Source organism: Eretmochelys imbricata, chromosome 1 (genome assembly GCF_965152235.1).
Source record: "Eretmochelys imbricata isolate rEreImb1 chromosome 1, rEreImb1.hap1, whole genome shotgun sequence".
Taxonomy (NCBI): Eukaryota; Metazoa; Chordata; order Testudines; family Cheloniidae; genus Eretmochelys; species Eretmochelys imbricata.
Window position 1 is genome coordinate 144,533,648 of NC_135572.1, and position 25,923 is coordinate 144,559,570.

The 25,923-nt window shown below is 43.0% G+C and overlaps 1 protein-coding gene across 1 annotated transcript in view; it reads left to right on the forward strand.

Moving 5' to 3' along the window:
* Positions 1–10,102, forward strand: part of LOC144259031 (organic solute transporter subunit alpha-like) — a 41,977-nt gene extending 31,875 nt beyond the window's left edge. Inside the window, exons 6-8 of the mRNA XM_077807200.1 lie at positions 1,856–2,002; positions 6,127–6,232; positions 9,915–10,102. Of these exons, the coding sequence (XP_077663326.1) occupies positions 1,856–2,002; positions 6,127–6,232; positions 9,915–10,102 (441 nt within the window). The remainder of the gene's footprint in view (positions 1–1,855; positions 2,003–6,126; positions 6,233–9,914) is intronic.
* The last annotated feature ends 15,821 nt before the right edge of the window (positions 10,103–25,923 follow it).

Consider the following 25,923-nt stretch of genomic DNA (forward strand, 5'->3'; position numbering starts at 1 on the left):
GCTATTATTTATTTATCTTACACTTAGGGTATGTCTACACAGCCCGCAGCGGCAAGCTTCTGAGCCTGGGGCTTGTGGGGCTTGCACTACCATGCTAAAAAGAGCTGTGTAGACATTGCAGCTCTGGCTGGAATTCGGGGTCTGCAGCCTAGGGCGAGGGGTGGGCTTCAGAGCCAAGCTCCAGCTGGAGTCACAGCTAAAAAGCACTGTCTACACAGTTATTTTTAGCATGGTAGCACAAGCCCAGGTCTGTGTAGACTTGCTGCTGTGGGCTGCCACTTGCTGTGTAGACGTACCTTTAGCGACCTCAACCAAGATCAGATCCCCAGGTGCTGTACAAACACATAGTGAAAGATGGTCCCTGCCTGGAAGAGTTGGCAATCTAAACAAACAAGGCACACCAGAGGTAGGAAGGAAAACTGCGGCATAGTAAGGGGAAATGACTTGTTCAAGGTCACATAGCATGTCAATGGCAGAACCAGGAATAGAAACCTGGTTTCCTAGCTCACGCTCCAGCCCTACTTATTAGACAATGCTGCCCCTCAAGGACAATTTTTTCCTTTAAACATTTCCATTGGAAAATTTCCAAAAAACCAGAAAATTACAAAAAAGTCTTTGTGAAACATTCTATTTGTGTAAAAAGTTCAAATTTCTAAGAGATTTAGTTTGAAAAATTCCAGCCAGCTCCACTTGTGGATTCAAAATCATCATCAGACAACCACCTGCCCTTTAATCCTCCTCTGATTCCATTCACACATCTCTGTGGCACCCATCGTTCAACTCACTCCACATACGCCGCTGCCTGCTTCCCCTAGTGTCTGGTGGCATCCTGGAGAATTACCCAGTCTGTGGTAAGATCCCTTTGGCCTTGAATGAAGGAACTGATTTTCATGTTCTCTGTAAAACACCAACCCGAGAAGCATGTGAATAAAGGTAAATCTGAACTGCCTGATGTGTTGGCTCCGCCCTATAAACTCGAATGGATTGTTAAAATACGCAAAAAGCGAGACAACTCTGAGGATAATTACACCACTGCTAAAGCCAGTGGACTCAGCATGTTTTCTCCCATTCACAAAAAGCAAAGACTGTTTTCAAGCCAAATTTTTAACTCTTTCCACTGTAGCAAAAATGCAATTATTTGTAGGTGAAAACTCAAGCAAAGGAGTTGCCTGGGCGTTTTGCAAACAGGACTGTCCCAAAGTTAAACGGGGTCCCCTGAAAACTTCAAAATAAGAGGCCTCTCAAAAAATGTTAAAAGGTTGGTCACTGTAAGCCGTACTTCACTTGATGGGCTCTCTGGTCACAGGATCAGTAGGTGCTGAGTACTGGCCTGGAATCTAAATGTCTACATACCTACTGAAAAGTTTGGACCTCTTACAAAAAAAAGACATGCTGCGTGAGTCAGAGTAGTAGTAATAATAAAGCCTTTTGTATTATTTTACAGCAATACAAATATAACCTAAAATATCTTTGAGTCTTCTGGGGGAGACAATTTGTCTTTCAGAAGAAGCCTCTGGTGGGTCATTCTGGGCTTGATCCTGCAAGATGCTGAGCACCAGCAACTCCCATTGGTGTTGACGGGAGAGGGATGGTGCTCAGGTCCTGGAATAATCTACCTCTTCGTCACCTTCCCAGGTCCTGCCAGTTTTGCAGGCCACTGGCCGATTGGTGATCAAGTACTGCATTCCGTATTATCCCTTCTGTTGGCAGTGTCCCCAGAGCAGTTTCCACTGCAAATCCCAGGAGCCTCTGCTGTTGATTGCAGCTTTCATAAAAATAGAAATAGGTGTTTTATTTTTGCATGTTTTCACAATTGCCAAGTCTTATCCATATGCCTGTTTAATTTGCTTTTTAGTTTACTCCTAATGGAGCTGCAATATGGATTAACTGCTTCGTCGGTGTCCTTACAATGATTGCTCTATGGCCAATTGGAATCATGTTTCAAAAAGTTCAAGTTCTTCTTAACCCTAAGAAGATCAGCCCTAAGTTTGCACTTTATCAGGTGAGAATCTTCACATTCCAGTTTAGAATTTGCATTGCTGTTGATATAGAATAACCCAAGTCCTGGGCAGAATTTGGTACAGTGTATTGCTTCTCAGTTCAAAGACTGTAATTTAAAACTTACTGTACAAAGGCACACTCTTTGATTGGTTAAAGATGTGGTTTCTCTTTGAAGTGTTGTTCTTATTCATGCTCAACTTGTATTAACTTGCATCTGGTCTTTGTATAATGCTGGAGAACTGAGAAATATTTATAATCCATTCTTCCTTGGGCTGTGGGAAAAAAATAGCACAGAGCTGAGCTCTCTTTTCTCAGCATAAAGGAAGCCTCAAGGTGTATCCTGTAATACAATGTTAAAATTCTAGTGTGTACTTTAAAAGATGGGAAGGGTTCTGGAACTGGGGGGCGTGGGGGTGGTTCTTCTTGTTTCAATTGTTGCACCATGCTGCTGTTTCTGTGATGTTAGTTATTTTTCTTGGCCAGTCTACAAATGAGAATAAGACAATAATAAAAACATTGGCAGGAAACCACTGAATAATAGAGTGGGGCCAGATATGGGCCAGATTTAGTTCTATCCATTTTCCATATTAAAGAAACCCATGAAAGATACCTCCATCCTCAAGAAAGGATTGAGTCAGGATCCTCTTATTGCGGCGCTGCCATCTGTGGGCATCCCTAGGAGGTGGTACTGTAAGGCCTTGTCTATGTCGATGAAAAACCTTAGTGTAAATGCCATGACTCACACCGGGGCAGTTTACCTCACTAAGTTGACCTAGTGCAAGTCACACTAAGTTGTAACTTTAGCATCCTCATGGCCAAGACGGAATCTGCTCTGCAGGCAGCTCTGGCCAGGAAAAGGGGCATGCAGGAACACAGCAGGGAAAGTCCCTTCTGCCCCAGGGACACGTTGTTCCACACTCCCCGATGTGAACACACGCACACACCAGAACAGTACAATGAATACAGGAGAGGGAAATATTTATTTACAGGGGGATGAATGGAGAAGAACAACAAGAGGGAAGATAGGGGGAGTGGTAAAACAGGATTACACCTACCACGAGGCCCCACAGGCCCAGCGGTACCACAGTCTGAAAGGGCAGACACCGAGCACTGTGTCTGCTCTCAGAGTTCAGGAGTCCCGGGCAGAGTTCCAGTCTGGCAGCGAGTCTTGGGTGCTCCTGGTCATCTTGGGCACCAGTGAACTTTCCCCAACAAACCGCTCCAGTGCCCTCTTCTGCCACTCTGCAATCCCACACAGAGCAGCAACCTCCCCACTTAGCTAGCTACAGCTTCCCTCCTTATTCCAAGTGCAAGGTCACAATCCCCAGTACTCTTGGCACCATACAGCTCTGGGCAACAGTGATCCTGAATCCAGCTCCTGTTTCTCAGGTGATTCCACTCTGGCATGGTGCTCCTCCTGGCTCCTGTCCTGGGGTGTCCCCAGTCGGCCGCTCTGTCCCTCCCAGGTTTCAGGCAGGTTCTTGGCTGCTTCACTCTGTGAGGGCCCCCTCGCTGCAGTCTGGAGCTACAGACACCCCCATCCCCCTGTCGTTTCCCTTCTCTCCATGCCCACCGCTCCCAAAACGGAACTTCCTCTTCCTGGAACAATCAGCCCTTCCTCCCCTCAGGGCAAAGATTTAAAAGGGCCATTCTCTCTAAACCCCAAACGGGTTACACACTGGTACAGTGTGTCTACACTAGGGCTGTACACTCAGTGTAGAGAAGGCTTAGGCCAGTGTACAGCAGGCTGCATAGTCTCTGGCCATATGCTGTCAATGAGGAGGTGCAGCCTGTGTCCATGAGACACTCACAAGTAGTCAGTACATGTCAGTACAACCTGAAGGAACGGGTAGGAGGCAGGCAGCAGCTGGATGCCATCCAGCAACACACATCTGATATTGCCGTTTGTCTGGCAGGATGGAGATGGCAAAGTTTTTTTGGATCTGGGACCAGTATAGTTTTAAATTCACTCTGGTATTTAGGATTTTCACCATCTAACACAGTACAAAAGCTGCGTGTAGTTTTTACTGGATTCTGCTCTCAGGTATAGATCTATGTATGATAGTTTTCAGGCTAGTTCCCCCAACCCTATTTAATTGAAGTCTGCCTGTACATTAACTTCAACATGGAATTAAACACGATTTCAAGCTAGTGAGTCACTGATACTCCATATGTGCCCCCTAAATATTTTGGATGTCCACCAAGATATATGGCGAAGGCCAGCACAGACTAAGAGGTGTCACACTCTAGAGCACTCTCTCTATTCTGAGATCACATGCATTTGTTTGTTTTTAAAAATTACTTCATTGGTGATTCATCCTGATGACGTGGCCCTGAAATCTGTTTTGCATGATCACAGCTGGCCTTCGCATCTGCTCCTACAGCACTTACTTTCAGTAGTCAGACTTACTACCACAAGCAGTCCCATTAAACTCAAGGCACTACTCACAGAAGGGAATATTACACCTCGTATGAAGTGCTTCAGGCCGTTAGATTATAAAATCCTTAGGACAGGAACAGTCTTTCTCTGTGTCCCGGACACTGACAGCACTAAACTAGTAAACACAATAATACTGGAGGTGAATGAAAACATTTTTGTCTTTGTATTTTTATGGGAAATGTATTCATGGGGGAGTTCTGATCATTTTAACCTATGCAATGGATTTTATAATCTTACACTGAACCACAGATTTTCTTTCCCTCCTCCACACTTATCAGTTCCCAAGAAAGCAGTTGAATGTTATTCTGTTCTCACTGGCCTGAAGGAATTTCTTGATTTTTACATCTGTTTATGGATGGACTACTTTGTGGGCAGGGCGGGGAACATGCTGAGACAGTGAACGCTCTGCAGTAAATGTAAGCAAAGCTCAGTTTTCCTGACCAATTTCAAAAATGCTCTGGTCACACGCCAACTAGAGACATGGGTTCAGAAAGAACTTCTTAGTGAGACACTGACTAGCTCAGGGGGAAAATTCTCAGCTCAGGAACAGTGCAAGAAAAGTTTGAGGGAGCAGGCCATGTTTCTAGCCTGCTCTAAGAAGAATTTATACACAAAAGGCCAGATTTACAAGGGTATTTAGGTGCATAACGATGCAGATCGGGACCTAATGGGATTTTCAAAAGCATCTAAGCAGGCCAGGTGCCTACAATGGCTTCAGTGAGAGTTAGGCACCTAGGCCCAGATTCTAAACGTGTTGCCCATTGACTGTCAATGGGATTTAGTCTTGTGTGTGTCTAAATCCCTTTTGAAAATGAGAGCTAGGCTCCTAAATCAATTAGATTTTGCAACATTGAGCACAGCAGTGCCTAAATACCTTTAAAAATCTGGGCCCTAATCTGTTTAAGCATGTCTGTGAATCCCACTAGGTTCCTATCTGCATCTTAATGCACGTATACACCTTTGTAAAGCTGGTCCACAGAATTTAGTCCAAACTTACTCCCTTCCTGACATTTGGCTTTATTGGTTACTCAAACAACAACAATGCACACACATCACCCTGCCCTTTCTTCCCCCAGCTTGGCTTTCCCCAGCTTGGGTTCCACTGCAAAGACCTCTCTGTCCTAGAATCTAGTTTCTTCTGCACCAAAAGTCACTTCCTTTCTAACTAGGGGACAGTTTAAGAGTCACCCCTGCCACAGTGAGTTAGCAGGAATCGGTCATCATCTCCCTGCTGTGTGTGTGCGCGTGTGTGTGTTCCAACACCTCATACCAGAGTAGGGCAACAGAAGAATCTTGCCCCCTTGGTACAGGTGGGTACAAATTAATAATTACAGTGCTGGTAAGACTCCATTTTTCTTATGTTTGCTTCTGATATGAAGCAGTAAATATTGATCGATACCCCAAATGGCAGCCTCACAGCCATTGCACCTTTAGACCGAAGAGCTGAGGTCAAGCCTTTTTTACAGCTAGGAAGTTTGATTTAATTTTCAAGCTGTGAGCCATATTGCCTTCACCAAAAGATTTATTCTGCAGGGGAGGCAGGCTTAGGGTAGGAGATGAGGAGAGGGGAGAAACAAGGTGGAAGAGGAGTTTATATTTTTCATGAAAGCAAGATCACTGTGCTGAACTACAACCCTTCTGTGGTACTGATGCATCAATCTTCTTTTCTTTGTTTCTTTTCATAGTTTGTCCTCATTCTAAGCCAACTCCAGGCAGCTATCATCAACATCCTGGCTCTGCAAGGAATTATTCCCTGTGCACCACCTCTGGCTTCTGCAGCCAGAGGAGCATGTAGGTTCTTTTGGAGGGCTGTAGAGTGGAGGAGGGTTGTTTTTTAAATGTATAAAGGCCTGGAAATCAGTGTTGCCAACGCTCTCGATTTTAATGTGTGTCTTGTGACATTTTGGCATTTCCCTTAAATATCTGTTTCCTGGCATCTTGCAGTTACATGAGCATTTCAGCTTTCCCAGAAAAACCTTTCTCTCTCTCCTGGTTGCAGAGATAAGTGATAATGACTCAGAAACCAGATGTCAAAGACAAAAAATCCAACACATATTAGGATTAAAAATCATGAGATTGTAAAAACAACTATCTCATGTTTTTTTGGGGCCCATCTTATGATTTTTGAATGCTTGAGGTTGGCAGTACTGTACATTTTGAAAAATGACTGGTGATTCTGAGTGTCTTACCTGAGATGTGGTAAAGGGTCTGATCTCATAAAGTACTGACCATCGAGCCTTTGAAAATTAGGCCCCTTCAAAGGTTTCTGAAGTTGGACAGCCACAAATCTACTGGGAGATAAAGTATGTATTTACTAAAGTGCTTTCATGAGCAACAGAGCACTTTACAGAGATCTGAACTCCAAAACAGTGAGAATTAAGGAGCTGATCCTACAAGGTATTGTGTGTGCCCAGACCCCCAGTCTGGTCTTCCCTCCCTCCCCCCCCATTTCTCATTTCTTTTCTTTCTGTTGGGAGGTAAATCGTTCAGGCTGTTGGCATGTTAAACTCGGTTGGGAGGCTGGAAAGAGATGAGATGGGCATCGTTAGGCTGGGAAGTGTTAATGGCTACCATCAGCGGGTTCTTTGATCCATAGAAAATTATGGAGGCGCTTGAAGCTGTGACTCTGCTAACCAGATGCCAGGGGCGTGGTGTGTCCCCCGTTTTTCCCCTTTTGTTTTTTACCATTTTCTGCTCTTTGACGCCTAGAATATTCCCTGAAATTTTGGAATTGATCAGATGTGGTATTCAAAAGTTACCGTAGAACAGACAAATACCACTCAGCTGAGGGTTAGACCATGTCTACACTCTGGGCGCTAGAGCAGCACAGTTATGGTACTGCAGCCCCATAGTATAGACCAGTGGTGCCCAACCTTTCCCTGTCATGCCTCTCCCATCCCGTAATGGAATCTGTCCGTGCCCCACCCTACTCCATTACTCGCAATTGGTTCAGCAAAGGAGCTGGGGCTGAAGGTGGAGCTGAGGGCAGAACTAGGGATGGGGGGAGGAGCTGGGGCTAGAGGTGGAGCTGGCCTCAGGGCAGAGAGCGAATGATGGCAGAGCTGGGCTGGGGGCAGAGCAGGAGGTGGAGTGGAGCTGTGGCTGGGGGTGGAGCAGGGCTGGGTGGCTCTCCCTCCCCACCCTCCCATGGGGGCTGGCCCGGGCCTGCTACATGCCTCTCTAAAGTTTCTCTGTGCCCCCCTAGGGGGGCAGGTGTGATGGACTTCCCCAGGGTGCAACCTGGAACTGGGGTATCACTGAGCCTTCTGTCTCACCAGCCTAGGCTCCCTCACTCACTGTGATGCTGGGACAAGCTGCAGCTCCCTCCAGATCCTGCACTTACACAGACATTCACAGACAGAGACACCCACTGCTGCAGTTACATGAATGCTTTTCCTATCCACTCATGGAATAACAATAGAGTGGCTCCAGCCAGTCCCCCGACTAGCTCTCCAGCCTAGGACCCCAGAGCCTTACCATCTTGCTCTGGTCAAAAGCCTGACCAGTGTAAGTTTAAATCCCAGTCCAGCCTTCAGTGTGGAGAGGCCAATGCACCAACCCTGAGTGGATTTCCTGAGCGGATTTCCCTTTTGCTCTTCAAGCAACACACTGTTTTAGGTAAAAAATATAAAACAGATTTATTAACTATAGAAAGATAGATTTTAAGTGATTGTAAGTGATAACGTACAAATCAAAGTTGGTTACCTAAGAAAAAACAAAACAAAATTGCAATCTAAGTTCAATACACTAGACAGGATTTGAATCAAGCAGTGTCTCACCCTGATGCTACAAACAGTCCAACAATCTTCCTTACACAGGCTATAAATCCCTTCAGACTGGGACTACATCCCCAAGTCAGTCTTTGTTCCTAAGGTGCTTTGTTGTAGGAGGAGTGAGGCCCAGTGATGATGTCACTTCCCCCTTGTATAGCTTCTTCAATGTGGAGGGAACTTCTTTGTTCCAAGCAAAGTCCCCAGCACAGTTTGTACAGTAAAGTACAGGCACAAGATGGAGTCCAGTGTCACATGATCAAGCCACATGCCCTTGCATGCTTGGATGAGTCCTAGCAGGGGCCATTACCCATATTCTGGCTAGAACGTTCACAGGAAAGTCCATTGGGTGGGGAAAAGCTTTTCCCATGGCCCATTGTGTTTATTGATGGGCCCTTTCCTTGATTAGTCCATTCACAATGTGTTGGCTAGACTGGATGTAAACTACTTTATGGGTGTTACCCAGGAGTAAACACATTTGAAATACTGGCCCATAGTCAATATTCATAACTTCAGATACAAAAATGATACATGCATACAAATAGGATAATCATAATCAGCAAACCATACCTTTTCCATTGACACCTTACATGACATATTTTGTACAAGATTTGTTGCAATTCTATAACACTGGTGACTATGGGGGCACCAAGGTGTTACTTTGGGGTACAGAATGTCACAGCGTGCCCCACAGATTGGGGACCACTGGTGTAGATGCATCCTGCAGTGATGAAAAAGGTTTTTCTATTGAAGTCGGTAATCTACCTGCCTCAGTGGTGATAGCTAGGTCAGTGGAAAAATTGTTCCATCAGCAAGGTCGCATCTACATCAGGAGTTAAGTTGGCATAGCTAGGGCGCCCAGGGCTGTGAATTTTTCACATCCCTGAGCTCCATAGCTATGTTGACCTAACTTTTAAGTGTAAACCAGGCTTTAGACCTTATTCACTCCCATCTCCCAGCAGTGTAACCCTGAAGCAAGGCTCCCAGCAGCAACTCCACCCAGAAATGGGAGGCAGTAGCACCAGTCTCATCCTTGGAAGGAGCCAGGAGCAAGGAACCTTCCCCCCACCCTCCCCAAGCCAACTCTTGCTTGGGAGGGGAGAGGCCTGGGCATCCAGGAGATGTGCTAATTCAACCCATCCCAAGGCAACTTTTGCCTAGAGCTTCTGTGGCTCTTTGGCAGCTTAGCCTGAAAATCCTGGCTACCCTCTGCAGGGGTGAATCCCACCTGGGCTACAACAGCCACTTGCTGGCTTAGGAGGAAGCTGCTTCCCTTGGCATAGGTGCTGACTCTGTGGGTGCTCCAGGGCTAAAGCATCCATGGAAAAAAATAGTGGGTGCTCAGTCAGTGGCACCCCAATCAGCTGTTTGGTGGCTGGGGGGAGCTCTCAGCGGAGAGCAGCGAGCGGAGGGTGTGTGGGGGCCCCCAGGAGCGGTTGAAGTGGGGGCGGGAAGAGGCAGAGCGAGGGCAGAGCCTCAGGGAGAGGGCGGAGCGGGGGTGGGAAGAGGTGGAGTGAGGGTGGGGCCTCAGGGGAAGCGATGGAGTCGGGGCAGGGCCTTGGGGCAGAGCAGGGGTGGAGCACCCCCAGGGAAAAATTAAAGTCAGTGCCTGTGCCCTTTGGGCAAATGGGGATGAGTTGAACCTACTGTTCTCTTCTTCCCCAATTCTGATGTGATTTCTTTTCTTTTCTTTTTTTTGCCAGATATGAATCAACAGCTCCTCATAATGGAAATGTTTCTGATAACACTGATCTCAAGGGTGGTGTATAGGAAAAGATATGATGATCTGGAACTTCCAGAGTGCACTGACCAGGAAACTAGCGACAACAAACAGAACACCAAGATCAACCTAAATGGCAAATTTATTGAAGATGGAACCGAAAATGTATAGAAGGTGGACAGATGTGCTGTCTTGTGAAAGCTGGGACAATACTTGTAGCCCAACTCAGCTTGCCCATGGCAAGATCCTGACTAATGTATATGCTTTACTTGAGGGGACGTCCATAGCAACTTTTATATCCTTATACTGCAAATAGCAGATTTCCAAGCTGGAACAGCTTCTGGTATAAATTCCTGTGACCTGGACAGAAAGGACCGAAAAGTGGGAGGATAAACCTCCTTATTTTCCAGAGATACATACACAGAGTGAGAGATTTCTGTCTCCATATAATTTCATGCAGTTGTCAGACAGTTTGGGTCCCATCAGCTTGTTTGAACCCTGCAGTGTAAATGTGAATTGATAAAATACAGGTTTGCACACATTATGGTCTTTATACAATGCGGCAACACTGGAGACTCACTCTTTTTGGTTTTTTCCTCATTTCGTGTAGCCACCTCTGTGTTTGGAGCTCTCTCCCTGTTCCAACACTTCAGGTGCCCACCCTCTCTTTGTTCAAATCCCTCCTCAGTTCTCACTCTTCTCACCAAACCCACAACAGCTAACATACCTCAGTAAATATATCCTCTCAGACCCCAACACATCCTGCATGCGATATCCAACTTAGTAATGATAAGCTCTTTGGTGAGGGCTGTCACTTTTTCCTGTCTTTTTTATACCAGTGATTCTGAATCTTTCCAGACTATTGTACCCCTTTCAGGAGTCTGATTTGTCTTGCATACCCCAAGTTTCACCTCACTTAAAATTACTTGCTTGCAATATTGACATAAAAATTCAGAAGTGTCACAGCACACTATTACTGAAAAATTGTTTACTTTCTCATTTGTCTGTATGAAATTTAAATTGGGACTGACCTCGCTTGTGCTTTTTATGTAGCCAGTTGTAAAACTAGGCAAATACCTTGGATGATTTGATGTACCCCCTGCAAGACCTCTGCATACCCTCAGGGTTATGCATGTCCCAGGTTGAGAACCACTGTTTTATACCAGTAAGCACACAGTAACCATTCATGACTATTTAATAATAGCTATCAATAGTCCTCCCCATGGGAGGCAGTGTGATCCAATGGATCGGGTATGGGACTAGGAGATAGGAGAGGTGGGTTATGTTCTGTGCTCTGCCACTGACCTGCTGTGCCTTAGTGTCCCCATCTGTAAAATGGGGATAATGATACTTAACTATCTTTGTGAAGTGCTTTGAGATAATGTATACACATTTTTCTATAAAGCTAAGTATTTTTATTAACAGGAATCATTTTCAAATAATTGCTCCCCCCTCACCCCCAATCCTGAGCCATCCTGAAGCCCACTAGGGACAGGGGTTCTTAAACTTTTTTTGCTGGGCTGCCATTTGAAAGTATTTCAAGCTCTGATGTCCCTCCTCCCATACCATGCCACCCTTATTTCTGCTCTGCTGCTTACTTCAGAGCTGGGCACCTTGCCAGCAGATGCCGCTCTCATGACCCCCCCACAATAGTCTTGTGACCCCCCTTTTGGGTCAGGACCCCCAGTTTAAGAAACACTGCACTAAGACTTAGACTGTTTTTAGACTTGTTGGTCCAAATACTGTCATCACTGACACCCATTGGTTAGTCTCATTTTAATGAATTTCCATCTATCATAAGGGGTCCCTGGAAATCCAGTGTTCTTTGAGGAGATTAATTGCTCCATTTTGGTTTGATATAACTTCTGACACCATGTAATGTTTAGTAAGCTGTCAGGAGTTGTGTGTGTCATGAGAGACCAGCATTCAGCTCCTTCTCAGTCTCTTCTGGCTTCTCTAGTTCACATTGGGCATGGATGCTTTGACCATATATACACTAGGAAAATGTATCTGTTTTAAATACATGATATCAGATATGACTTAGCTTCTAGATTCTCCCACTAAGGTTAATCATGACCAGCTTACACTTTTTAAACACGATTGTACTTGTCCATGCTATATGCCAAAGTATGTTTAGCATCTTGTTATTTAGCACGTTTTCTAACATGATATATTTTCTAAGTGTAGACAAGGCCATAGATACTTAACCACAGCAATTAGCATAGTTACTCCCATAGTTGTAATCTAATACCTATCCACATAAGATGGCATTTGCTAGTGTTTTATTGTGGCTGGCTGTGACTTCCTGGGACCCCAAATGGGGAAAATAGACTATTTAGAGCCAACAAGTCTTCTCATGAATTGGGATTGGAAACAATTTAATTGCTCGTGCAAATGGGACAAAATCGTTTTCAAAAGTCATGCTTTTTCTCTAATGATGTTGAAAATTGTTTTGTTCCATACATTAAATTCAATGGCTTTCAGCATTGCTTCACTGGGACCTGTTGCTAATAACTGATCAATTTCCTAGTATACATGGGTATTTAGAACTCAAATCAAGTGTTGGGAACAGGCATGGAGACTGAATGACTTGGATCTTCCCACACACAGTTAAAGGTGTGTTATCTGGGCAAAGCAAGAAGCCTATATTGATACTGCCTCTGATTAGCCTATTCTGTGGAGAGAAGTCTTCATTTTCCATCACTGTCAACCAAGCATTTGTCACAATCACAAAGCTGAAATGCTCATTAAAATAGATTTATATTTTAAAATCAATGTGAGCTTAGTTTAACCATGAGAGTCTCTTTAGCTATTATGCTTTTAGAGTAGATTTTTAATACTTCTACTATTATTCATGTGTCATATTTGAGCAATAGAAAGACGAGGTGGGTGAGCTAATATCTTTTATTGGACCAACTTCCGTTGGTGAGAGAGACAAGCTTTCGCTCCACACAGAGCTCTTCTCTAGGTCTGGGAAAGGTACTCCAGCGTCACAGCTAAATGCAAGGTGGAACAGACTCCTGAGCATAAGTAGTTAGCATATACTCTAAGCGACCATTCAAGGTAAGACTGACACAACTACAGCTACACTGCATATTTGAGCAATGAAATTTACAGCGTAGGTAGTGATTAGCAAGTGGATTAAGTGGACTTTTGCGCTGGCAGCTAAGAAGACAGATTTCCACTGAAATCAGTTGAAGTTAGGAACCTAAATACCGTTGAGGATCTGGGCCCAAGGCCCCAGTTCTGAAAAGCATTTATGCACATGCTTATGTATAACCCTAATTAGGTCAGAACAGGTCTTGCGTAATTTTAAGCATGTGTTTAAGTGTTTCCTGAATAGGAATGCTTTCCTGAATAGAGCCAAAATGATCATGAAAGTGGCAGAATGTATCATTTTTGTTGTTGTTAATGTTTTATTTTAATTATCCAAAAATAAAACAGGACCATTTGTTCTACTTTATATTTGTAATGTGTCTTTCCTCCTAGCTCGACCTCCAGCATTCTGAGGTGCTTTCTTCTCACTCTGGTAACAGTCACGTCTCAATGAGTAAGAACATTTTGCTTCCAATGGTGTGTATTTGTGATGTTAAAGGTTTACAAATACTATAATGTCAAGGCTCTCTCGGTCAGAGAGTAACTGATCTTCAAGTTCCATGAGTCAAATTTCAAACAGCTGCCATAAAATGAGATATCTCGGGGTGAACATCTCATATCTTTGATGCCAAGCCTGCTTCAGATTGTCATATAAGAAAGGAGAGATATTTTTATCATGCCTTTTGTGATGATAAAAAGCACCATTCATATTAAACAAAGAACTGGAGCGAGAAGTGCAGGGGACATGCAATCAAAGGTTAAAATGTTGTAAGCATTTGGAAAACTAGTGAGACTGAGGAGAATAATAAACAGAAAAGGACAAGAGTGACAGTACAGTTCTTGTGTGGTTGTATAGCAAGGTGTGGCCATGCGTGGACAATTTGGGCTTTTTATTGTTATTTTTCTTCCCCCTCACTGCTAATAGGTGAGATGGCAGAAGTGCCTTTTTAGAATGGTTTGGATGTGGTGAGGGAGGGGCAGCTCAGGCGCTGACCCTGCAATTGCACCTTCACAGATGCTGCAGCAAGATCAAGGCGGTTGGGCCCAGCAGCATTGCCATCCCCATATTTTCAAAAACCCACAAGTCGGGCCCCCAAAATCAGGAACTTGGCTTTAAAATCATGAGATTTTTGAAAAATAATTGACTTGCCTTCTGCTTTCTGAGCCTTTAGAGTTTATGCTTTCAGGCTTTTCTCCACAGTTATAAGGAGTGGAAACTTACTTTTTAAAAAATGAAATCTGAGGTTCCCTGGTAATCCCATGAATCCAGGGGCTGGGCCTTTAGGAAAACCACCAAATATTGCAATAAACCCACAAGCATTGGCAATGCTGGAACGGGAGGGAAGAGCATGCTAAGCTTAAGGGTAGCATGGAAGAGGCCTCAGAGATGCGGCCATCTGTGAGAGAAGGACATAACAGGAGTACTGAGGCTGGTGTCATTTGTAGAGTGGAGAGGGCAGGTGGGGTGATGTATAGGGAGACTAAGTCAAATAATATAATTTGCAAACATCATTACTGTCATGTTTATCCTCTTCAGCAGATCATGACTGGTAAATAAAGTCCACAGATCCCTATGCTCTCTTTCCCCCAAACTGATACATTGCCATTTATCATCTTTACTCTTTTTGTACAGTCTCTTAACTATTTTGGACCCTGATTCTCTTCCTGACCCTACCACTGGTTTGCCTTCTGGCCCCAGGCAAATTATTTAATCTGCTTGTGTCTCTGCATCGCCAATGTAAAATAGACACACATTTTTATAAAGCAATTTAAGAGTGATGTGTGAAAAACAGAATATATGCACCGTTATATTGCATATTTTGAAAGTCCTTTAAAACTGTGTACCAACTAGCTATTCCTACCATTATTGTACAGAGGGGGAACCAGCACCTCCACAGCACCTCCACAAAGTGGGTAGTTTTCTTTTTCATTCCACCTCGAGGAGAAGATAACTTACTAGGCAGAACAATACAATGATTTGCTGTTTGCTGTGTTCAAGTCTCCAGCCTGCATAATCTTTGGGTGAGAGGTCATCTAGATCAATTTTTCCAGCCTGTGGAATTGGTGTGAGAAGTGGACCTTTATACAGTTGATTCATAAGAGAAAATATACAGAATACTCCTGTGCTCTTTTCTCTTTAAGGCACACCCTAATGTAGTTTTTGAGAGTTCAAAGTGCAACCTCAGAGGCAGACAAGCTCTACAGTCTCCTTGCATAAATATGGCATTCTTCACGCCTCAGAATCTCAGCTTCTATTAAAATACCTACTGCTTCAGCACAAAGGCAGTCAAAGAGGCAGCACGTACAGGTGTATCTCTCAAGTGTCCTTTGTTTTTTTGCAAAAGATTCTCTTTACCCTTTCTCCGCTGCCTGTTGTCCTTTTTTTGACTTGCTGACGTGTTCTCTGGGCATATACTGATGCCAGTTACAGTGACAAATGATAAAGCTCTTGGTATGCCAGGGCTGCACCACTGTAGGACAGGGATTGAAAACTTGCGAATCTAATTGAAAACTTTTCCATCAGAGTTCCCAATTGCTGTAAAATGTTAACCGTTGTAAAACGCTTGTTTGAAAACAGCAAATGCTTTCCCCAAATGTTAACAAATTAAAAAAAAAACCGCAAAAACAAAAAACAAAACTGGTGAAATTTCAAAGGTTTTCAACCAATTCTAGTGTAGATCACAATTTAACAGTGAGATTATCTTGTGGACATTTCCCCTTGCATTGACTGTTGTATTCTGCCATTCACAACTGTATATGGACCGCCTCTTCTCTGATACCTAATTGCACAGCACCCATCTGACAACTACAGCAGCTGCTCATGTGGAAAAGTAACATTAGGGAAGTAATATGGGGTTTTTTTAGCATCTTTTAATGCAGTTTAGCAACTGGAAACAAGGAGGCGAGCCAGGATCATGTGATCAGCCAGCTCTTCAAGGACCATAATCCTTGAACTATCAGTCTAAAGGCTATGTAGAGAAGTAGGATAATATTTCTGGGTTTTCACTGAAAATCTTTGAATAGGTGAGTTTCTGAGCCTTTCTGTAGCCCTGTCACACACAGCCAGGAAAGGGTATGAGCTAATTGTTAAATTCAGTTCAACAAGTTCCTCATTAGGGGCAAATTACCTGAGTTTGAAATCTGCTAATTTTCCAATCAGGGTGAGTGTTTGCACTTGTGATTCGGAAATAATTACCACATGGTATAACATCTAAACCTATGTGAAGGCTAATGGGTAAAGGATTAGTTTCCTTGGATTGAGAGAGGGTGTGATCTATGTTCCCCAAGAGCTTTGTTTGTTGCCATACTTTCAGGAGGTCTCAAATGCATAATGTCTGATGTTTTTTTATGTAGTAAACTTGATTTTATATTTACTTGTCTCTCTTAGCGTTAGTGTGGATAAGCAACATGGGCCTCAGACTTGGACTTCATTTGCTACAGGCCACTAATTTTGAATGAAGATTTCTCTATTTCCCCACTCTCACTTGTTAATCTGTTTTCTCCACCAACCTCCCCGAATTACTGGCCCAATCCTGTAATGAGATCTGTTTAGGTGAACCTTGTTGTTAGACCAGGGCCTTGGTTTGAAGCCTCTAGATTGCAATAGGACAATTCTTATGGAATTTCTATCCTGTTGCAGAATCACCTTACTGAAATATGAATATACAAATGCATGGTAACTCTTCTTTTGGAATGCTATCTATGTAGCAGTATTGGATGGTGTCCAGGTTCCTTCCCCACTCTGAACTCTAGGGTACAAATGTGGGGACCTGCATGAAAACCTCCTAAGCTTACTTTTACCAGCTTAGGTTAAACTTTCCCAAGGTACAAACTATTTTACCTTTTGCCCTTGGACTTTCGCTGCCACCACCAAACGTCTAACCAGGTTTATTATTGGGAAAGAGTCGTTTGGAAACGTCTTTCCCCCCAAAATCCTCACCAAAACCTTGCACCCCCCTTCCTGGGGAAGGCTTGATTAAAAATCCTCACCAATTTGCATAGGTGACCACAGACCCAAACCCTTGGATCTTAAGAACAATGAAAAAAGCATTCAGTTTCTTACGAGAAGAATTTTAATAGAAGAAAAAGTAAAAGAATCACCTCTGTAAAATCAGGATGGTAAATACCTTACAGGGTAATTAGATTCAAAACATAGAGAATCCTTCTAGGCAAAACCTTAAGTTACAAAAAGACACAAAGACAGGAATATCCATTCCATTCAGCACAGCTTATTTTCTCAGCCATTTAAAGAAATCATAATCTAACGCATATCTAGCTAGATTATTTACTAAATTCTAAGACTCCATTCCTGTTCTGTCCCTGGCAATAGCATCACACAGACAGACCCAGACCCTTTGTTTCTCCCCCCTCCAGCTTTGAAAGTATCTTGTCTCCTCATTGGTCATTGTGGTCAGGTGCCAGCGAGGTTATCCTAGCTTCTTAACCCTTTACAGGTGAAAGGGTTTTTCCTCTGGCCAGGAGGGATTTTAAAGGTGTTTACCCTTCCCTTTATATTTATGACAGATGGTTTAAGGGATTAGCAGAAGAACAGGATTTAATCTCTAGATTATTAAACCTACACTAGTCCAGGGGATTCATTGGCCTGTCTAGTACAGTATAGGTTTTTGACAAAAGGGTGCTAGCTCAATTCATGAGAGGACTAGTCATGTTCTTGTCGTGAGCAAGGGGGCTCAGAAAGTGGTGTATGCAGTCTGTTCGTGGACAATGGCAGCAGATGGGCAATATCCAAGTCTTCATTAACTATGTTCCCCTTGAGAAACAACATTTTTAAAAAAAAGGCAATTGAAAACTGCTTAAGGTAGCTTTAACTTGCACCTCATTCACTCTGAATGTACTGGATCCTCAGCAGAAATTGGTGCCTGGGTAGGGTTACTAATCCCTGGGAGGACTTGGGGTGGATCAGTGACTAAGATAGTAAAAAGTCTATTATTTATATGCTGGTCACATTACTGGTCTACTGACTATGCATATATTGAAAGTCATCTGTGTAGGGTTGTGTACTGTTTATCATTCAGGGGTGTGTAACTAGTGTGGGGGCACTTTACTTTTGAATTAATGTTTCATTTAACCAATGTGTTCTGAATAGGTCAAATAGCTGTTATGGGTTTAGGCCTTGGTCTTTTTTACTGTATTTCTAAATTAATGTAAACTAAATTTCCACTCTCCATGAAAATGCTGTTGCCAATCATACATGTGTATGGCTATCCAGCAACATTAATGCTGTGTGGGCAGTGTCATTGGATAGGATGTTAACAGTGGGAGCTGTTAACATTCCTATTTGCATCATCTGTCCAATCTCTTCTCATGCACATCTGCTTTAGGGTATCTCATTAGGTATGGATTATTTTTCTGCTTGGATTCTGGACTGCAGTTCCATTATCCATACATCTGTTGCACGGTCACTGTGTGTCTATGTGCTTTTGTCAATGCCATCAGCAGCTGCTACCTGTGAGCTACATATAATACAGATCTTGCACATTTGATTTGGTTGCGTTGGTTACAGGCAGTTTGCTGAATGTAAGATTCTAAGAGTCATAAGTGAGGTTTCATGACTTGGGTTTTTTTTTTATTTTATTTTTTTGCAACATTTAGGTAAACATTTTCTCTTCTTTATGTGGAACATCCACCCTCGCTGAGCCCACCCCCGCCAGCTGCAGATCACATTGCAATCACATGTAGACTTGATGGGAGAATTGGGTGCAGTTCAGGTCCCTTGTTTGGAGAATTTCTATAATTTCTTTTACTTCAAAGAAATGGAGTGGGTCTGAACTGAGCTATCATCTAATGCCAACTTCATACTCCATGAGAAATAAATTATTGCGCTCAGGACAGTTCTGACTGAACAGGTCTCCCCACTAGCAAAACTAAAATGGGCAACTTAGGGCTAAATTGTGTTCTTTCATTGGTGCAATGCTCTTGAAATTTTGCCTGTCTGAATGAAGGCAGAATCAGGCCTCTGGTTAATGTATCCGTTATATTGGGTCCTGTCTACTTTCCCATCCTGGATGGAATATTTTTGTGAGACTAAGTTAAGAACAACCATCCACTCTATTTCCCTCTCCTCTTCTTACCTCTGAGCATCATCTATGTATCCCCTTCTACCAGGAACCCCCTCCCTGGCCTGCTGTGCCATGCTGCTGCCTCCTCCTCCTCTACTCAGCCTCTCTTTAAAAAGTACCTTCTTCATGGCCCTGTAAACCTAAGTTGTCCCTCATTGTGATGGCTTAATTTGAAAACTAACCACAAAGCCCTCAAGCCCTGCAATGTTAACACGAGTACCTGCATTATTCTAACCAATTTATTTGAGCATAAGCTTTCGTGAGCTACAGCTCACTTCATCGGATGCCTCTGATTTTTTATGCATGCGATGAAGTGGGCTGTAGCTCACGAAAGCTTATGCTCAAATAAATTGGTTAGTCTCTAAGGTGCCACAAGTACTCCTTTTCTTTTTGCGAATACAGACTAACACGGCTGCTACTCTGAAACCTGCATTATTCTATTTACCTCTTGTCCCTATCCCTGATTTTTGTTACACCCCCTTCTCATGTTGTGTCATCACTTGGCACTGGATAACGCAAACCTGCGACTGACTTCAGGGGTACTATCCACCATAGTAAATATACTCAAATGAAACTATTTGGGGCCCTTAAACTGTAAACCGTTTGAGGCAGAGGCAATAGCTACAATTTTCAAAGGCAATTGTTTGGCTCAATGCCCTATTCAACTTTGAAAATCTCAGCCAACATTTTGTATCCGTCCATAAAGCACCCAGCACAGTTACAGTGGTGTACAAGTGGCAATAAAGCCCTTCATAGTATAAGCCCAAAGCTCCTGGGGTGAAACTCACCCCTGGGCAGAGGGTTAGTGTGGTGTTCTATGCTTTATGTTAATCCTATTTTGAGAGCATAAGTGGGACTTGGCCCTGATGAATTTCACCTTGAGGCAAATCTTTCTAAATCAAAAATTGATCTTTTTCCCTGCGGTAGCTTTTCTATTTTTGCAACTGGAGCAGCATCTCAAGATTTAATCAAGTCTCAAACAATAAGTGAACAAATACTTAGTAAAAAGAAAAGGAGTACTTGTGTCACCTTAGAGACTAACCAATTTATTTGAGCATAAGCTTTCGTGAGCTACAGCTCACTAAGCTTTCGTGAGCTACAGCTCACTTCATCCGATGAAGTGAGCTGTAGCTCACGAAAGCTTATGCTCAAATAAATTGGTTAGTCTCTAAGGTGCCACAAGTACTCCTTTTCTTTTTGCGAATACAGACTAACACGGCTGTTACTCTGAAATACTTAGTAGAATGATTTACTAGTCAGACTCGTGTAGTTGTAATTTTCTGCTTGCTGGTGACATCTGCTTCATTAATATTTTTTATACACCAAAATATGAACTTCCAGAACCAAGTGCTGATTTAAATCCTGTGTAGCAGGCCAATTATAATAACCAGGTAGGTATCCTGCTACACAGGATTTAAATCAGCACTTGGTTCTGGAAGTTCATATTTCGGTATATAAAAGATATTAATGAAGCAGATGTCATCAGCAAGCAGAAAATTACAACTACAGGCGTCCGACTAGTAAATCATTCTACTAAGTATTTGTTCACTTATTGTTTGAGACTTGATTAAATCTTGAGATGCTTCTCCAGTTGCAAAAATAGAAAAGATACCGCAGGGAAAAAGATCAGTTTTTGATTTAGAAAGATTTGATTGAATTAGGTACAAAAGTAGCAAACAAAACATAGACAGACAATAGGCTGATACAGTTGCTAATGCCAGATGAAAAGCCTACTCCCTGGTTATATATGAACAATCTAACATATAAATGACAGCATGGAACTATTGTTGGAAACAATTTCTAGATAATATGCAAACATATCAATAGTCTTCATATATATTTTAACTGTAAATTGACTATGGCTGCCAGTCTCATAATAATACATCCTGATTTTTCAGCCTAAAAAATTAAATTTGTTACAAAAAATTGACCAAGATATGCTGACTAGTGCGTGTGTGTGTTATATATATGTGTGTGTGTATGTGTATATATATATATATATATACACACACACAATTATCCACACATATTAGTATTCATTAAGCACAAATAGTATAGCGTTATAGCCTAAATTAGCCATGATTTTTATATAACCCTGGTCACTTATTCTAAGAATCCCTTGCACTGACCGAAGTGAGTTTTGGCTTGAGAAAATATGGCAGTTATCAATATCAGGACAGATGAGTGCTTTAGCATAGCAACAGAAAGGAAGTTACTCTTACAGGCTCCTACTGCAACATCTCAAAGGAAGAGGATAAGATACATGACAGTCCAACCTTGATACAATCATACAAACATAGAAGGTTCCTTCATGGACCAGTGCCTGCAATATTATACAAAAGAAAGATAAGGAAAGGAACCAAAACAAACTGATGGGTTGAATTTTAGTGACTTGTAAAATCATCCTATACATACTACCAGCTAAAATGTTAAACTTTGGGAGCACTTTCTGTGTAAGGTGAATGTAACAGTGATGCACAAGATGGCTTCCCAGAGACTAGTATTATATTGAATTGGTTTCCCGTACTATATTATTATTGGCTTTTAACAATAAACTTGACTGACATTGGTTATTTGGTCTCTTGAATATATTTAATAAACTGGAGTATAATCAATTGCTTTACCACACAACTTATCAACAAAATAGGCTTTTAAAGTGATTTTTAACCGTATATATTTTTTGGATCTCTCTTTCCAGCCGCTCTTGTCTTTTCTTTCAACATCTTAACTGTGAGTGGCTTAACACAGGAGTTGCCTCAGTAAAGGTTGACACATTATTTACCAAATCTGGTATAAGGCGGTCATTCCTGCTAGAAGAAAAGTGAATGGCATGCTGTTCATTTTTTGCCTATTTTACTAGTTTCAAATGAGCTGTACTCATATATAGAAAGGCAAAGACAAATAGTTGTATAACAATCACATCAAAGTATACAAAAAACTGCATTTCTTCTCACAACACACAGTCAACCTGTGGAACTCCTCGCCAGAGGATGTTGTGAAAGCCAAGACCATAAAAGGGTTCAAAAAAGAACTAGATAAATTCATGGAGGATAGGTCCATGAATGGCTATTAGCCAGGATGGGCAGGAATTGTGTCTCTAGCCTCTGTTTGCCAGAAGCTGGGAATGAGCGACAGGGGATGGATCACTTGATGATTATCTGTTCTGTTCATTCCCTCTGTGGCACCTGACACTGGCCACTGTTAGAAGACAGGATACTGGGCTAGATGGACCTTTGGTCTGACCTAGAAGGGCCGTTCTTATGCAGCCTTTTTCCTAGAAGTATCTTTAAGAGCCTACTGCAACTTAGAAAATGCATACTATTTCAGGATCAGCTCCTCAAAGGTGTTTAGGTTCCTAACTCCCTGAGCATGCAAAAATTTACACATGTGTAACTGCAGTGACTTGAACAGAACTATTCAATTGAGCAAACTTAAACACTTGCCAAACTCTTCCCAGGATCAGGACTGAGAAAGTTAGGGCTGAAAAAAAATCTACTTCTTCACCCCATTTCAGCTAAGATTACCTCTTACCTAGCTTTGGTTCACCATACTTTTGTCAGGTCCTCTGAACACGTTTAAATTCTTACGTAAATTACTAAATGGCAATGGGCAACAAGATAATATATGAATCTTTCACAGAAATGGATAGCTTTGGAAGTCAGAGTTTCTCCAGTCCTTAGTATCACTAATTTACTAATTAAAATAGCCCCAGATTGTAATTCTTCATGGATTATGCAGATTCATCAGATATAGAGGGTTCAATCTGATTTCTTCTTTATCATAAGATGTTGGCTGTTATAGAAAAACACATTGATTTTTAAGCAATCTCACATTCTATTGGTTAATCTCCACAGTATATAATTAGTGACAAGGTGTAAAAAGCTTGTAAAGTGTATACAAGATGATTATTGTGTCATATCAAGTATTCATGTGGATTTCATTATAGTACAAATGAGTGCCACTAGGTGGCACACTTGAACAGTTCACAATTGTCGATTTCTTACCTCTTTCAATTCATTCCAAATATATCCCTAGAAAACATTATTATTGAGAGAAGCAAGAGGTGCCTTAATAAGCACACAACCTTATTAGAGACTCTTTGTACTGTTTACATTTTTCCTTCAGTTTTCTTCTTTAATTGCTAAAATTGCAGTTTAATATCCTAAAGCTCCGTTTCTGTGCTTGTAAATAAGTCTAGGTGATTGTAATTTTGAAGGGCAGTGTGCTCCTCAGTTGCCTTGAGGAATGTCCGCAAAAACAGATATAAACTAGGCTTTCCACTTCTGCTGCTGCCATTGCTGCTGCAAGACATGGATTACTTGTTGTGACTTGTTTTAGGAGAAATAATGACCTGGGGCACCCCAAACAAGCACCCTCAGATACTGCTGTTATATTGGAAACAAACAACTTTCACTGATCAATTTGCTTTCAGGGCGGAGTGGGGGGGAGGAACAACTTAATTTACAGTTCCAAATATTTTAAAACTGTAAGAGCTGTCATCATTGATATCTTTGCCACAAATGCTGCATGTAGTAGCCTAGCATCACACTTACTTTCAATTACAATCAGAAAAAAATTGTAAACTCAGACTGCATGAGGGAAAGAAATGTTGATTGATAATAACTTAGTATGCATTTATCACATAAGCTTCTTCAGTCTGGGGACAAAGGCTTTCTCTTTGTACTATACAATGCCTAGTAGGCCTGGGTGCTGTAAAAAACCCAAATGAATAAAACATCATTAATGCTGTACAAAAAAACGCCCCCTTACAGCTTAATTCTGGGTGAAATTTTCACCTGTGCAAAGGACCCACAACAGACTACTTATAAGGCATGCCAGCTTGCAGCTGCTGAGGTCCTCAAATCAGGGTTTAGGTGAATGTAAGTGGTGCACAACTTGTACCCTAGTATTACTGTGTCCCATTAATTATTATCATTCCAACAAGTGTCTGTAATGCCTGGTCATTTGTGCAGGGATGAATTTTGCTCTTTGTCCAGTACAGGTTAAAAGCTCCTCCCTAATATTGTGGAGCACCTCTTTCCTGGGTCAAATTGTACCCTAGGTATAACACAAAGCTTCCCAGGTCTCCATCCTTTCCACCAATTGGTCTCCATTCTATGCATTCACTTCAGATTTATAGATTTCAAAATGATTCTCCCCTTGGATTAAGGAGACTATCACTTCTCTATTATTTCCATGTGATGCCAAATATGTCCATCACAGGCTTTGCTGTCCTGAGGTACTGATGGACATGGCATAAAGAATCTAGATAGAAGTCTATTCTATGCTGCAGGCAACTGGTTATGTTTCTGCTATGTATCTAATGGCCTGTGGTGCCTGGGAGAAGCTGAAGATTCTGACAGAGAAGCTCTGTGTTCAGCCTCATTAATTTTCACCTCATCTGCCTGTGTTGGAATAGCAGTCAGCCCACACAGACGTGCTCCTTAACAGCTGTAGTTCTTTCCAGAGGTGACGCATGGGGAGGCACGTGGGGTCACATGGTTCCCACAGATTTCTGCCAGGGTGGGAGTCAGGCCGAGCAAGGCTGAGAGGGATGTGCCTGAGAAAGGCACCGGCACCTAGCACTCCTGCTGAGCCCAGCTAGGAGGCACCTGGAGCAGGGAAGAGAGACCAGGCTGGCAGCTCAGCTCTGCCAGACAAGGCGCAGAGAAGCCCACTGAGTCCCGTCCCTTCCTTGCCCACAGTCGCAGTTACCGATGCTCAGTAGCAGGTGTCTGGAGCCTGCTCTGAACTGCGCCGTGCCCACAGCAAGGAGACAATGGGACCAGTGTGGGAGGAGCTGTGAGGGGAGCGGGAACGGGGTGGTGCCAGCTTGGGGTGGGTGTGGTAGGCGTGTGGGACATAGGCACCACCTCCATTGGTGCTCTGGGACTGGAGCACCCATGGGAAAAAAACAGTGGGTGCTCAGCACCCACCAGCTGCCCCACAGATCAGCTTTTTCCCTTCCCTCCCAGTGCCTCCTGCCCAGTGCAAATCAGCTGTGCAGGGGTGGGGGTGGACTGAGCGCCGGCACAGGGAAGAGGCGGGGCAGGAGTGGAGTGAGAAGAGCAGGGCTGGGATGGGGCCTTGAGGGAAGGGTTGGAGTGGGGGTTGAGCACTCCCGGGGAGATGAGGAAGCTGGCACCTATGGTGGGGGGTGTGGGTAAGGGGCCAGAGGCAATGTGTGAGGCCGTTTTGTCCCCTCCCAACCCCCCAGCCTTTACATTGTGTCTATCAAGAGTTTTGTGTCGCCTCTGGTTCTTTCCCTGTCACTGGGATCTTTTTGCTCCCATGGTTGACTAAACGTGGTTTTGGGTGGCCTAGGAGCAGTATTCAAGCTGGAGAGACAGTTGCTCCTTAAGGGTGGGTGGTGATAGTCTGCTGATGTCACTTAACAACAGAAGATGAATACCTCCTGACACTTACCAGCAACCCCTTTGCCATTCAAGGAGTGCTATTGGTGTGGTCCAGTGGTGCAGTCAGTTTATCCACCACCATCATAGGTGAGGGTGGTAGCTGACCTAGAACCTTGAGACTGATGTGTATGACAGGGATGAATAAAGCAGGGAAGAAGAGAGCATGCCCAGGACTGTATCACTCACATATGGGACCCCCGTGTACTCGAGAGAGGGATCATGATCCGGTGCATAAAGCACAGGACGGGGAGTCTGGACACCGGCATTCTATTCCTGGCCCCTCTGCTAAATTACTTCCCCTCTCTGTGCCTGTTTCCCACATGTAAAAATAATTGGGATAATAATGCTTTTCCTGATCGGAGTTGCTATTGCAGAACAGTGAACCCTTTACCAGTCGGCA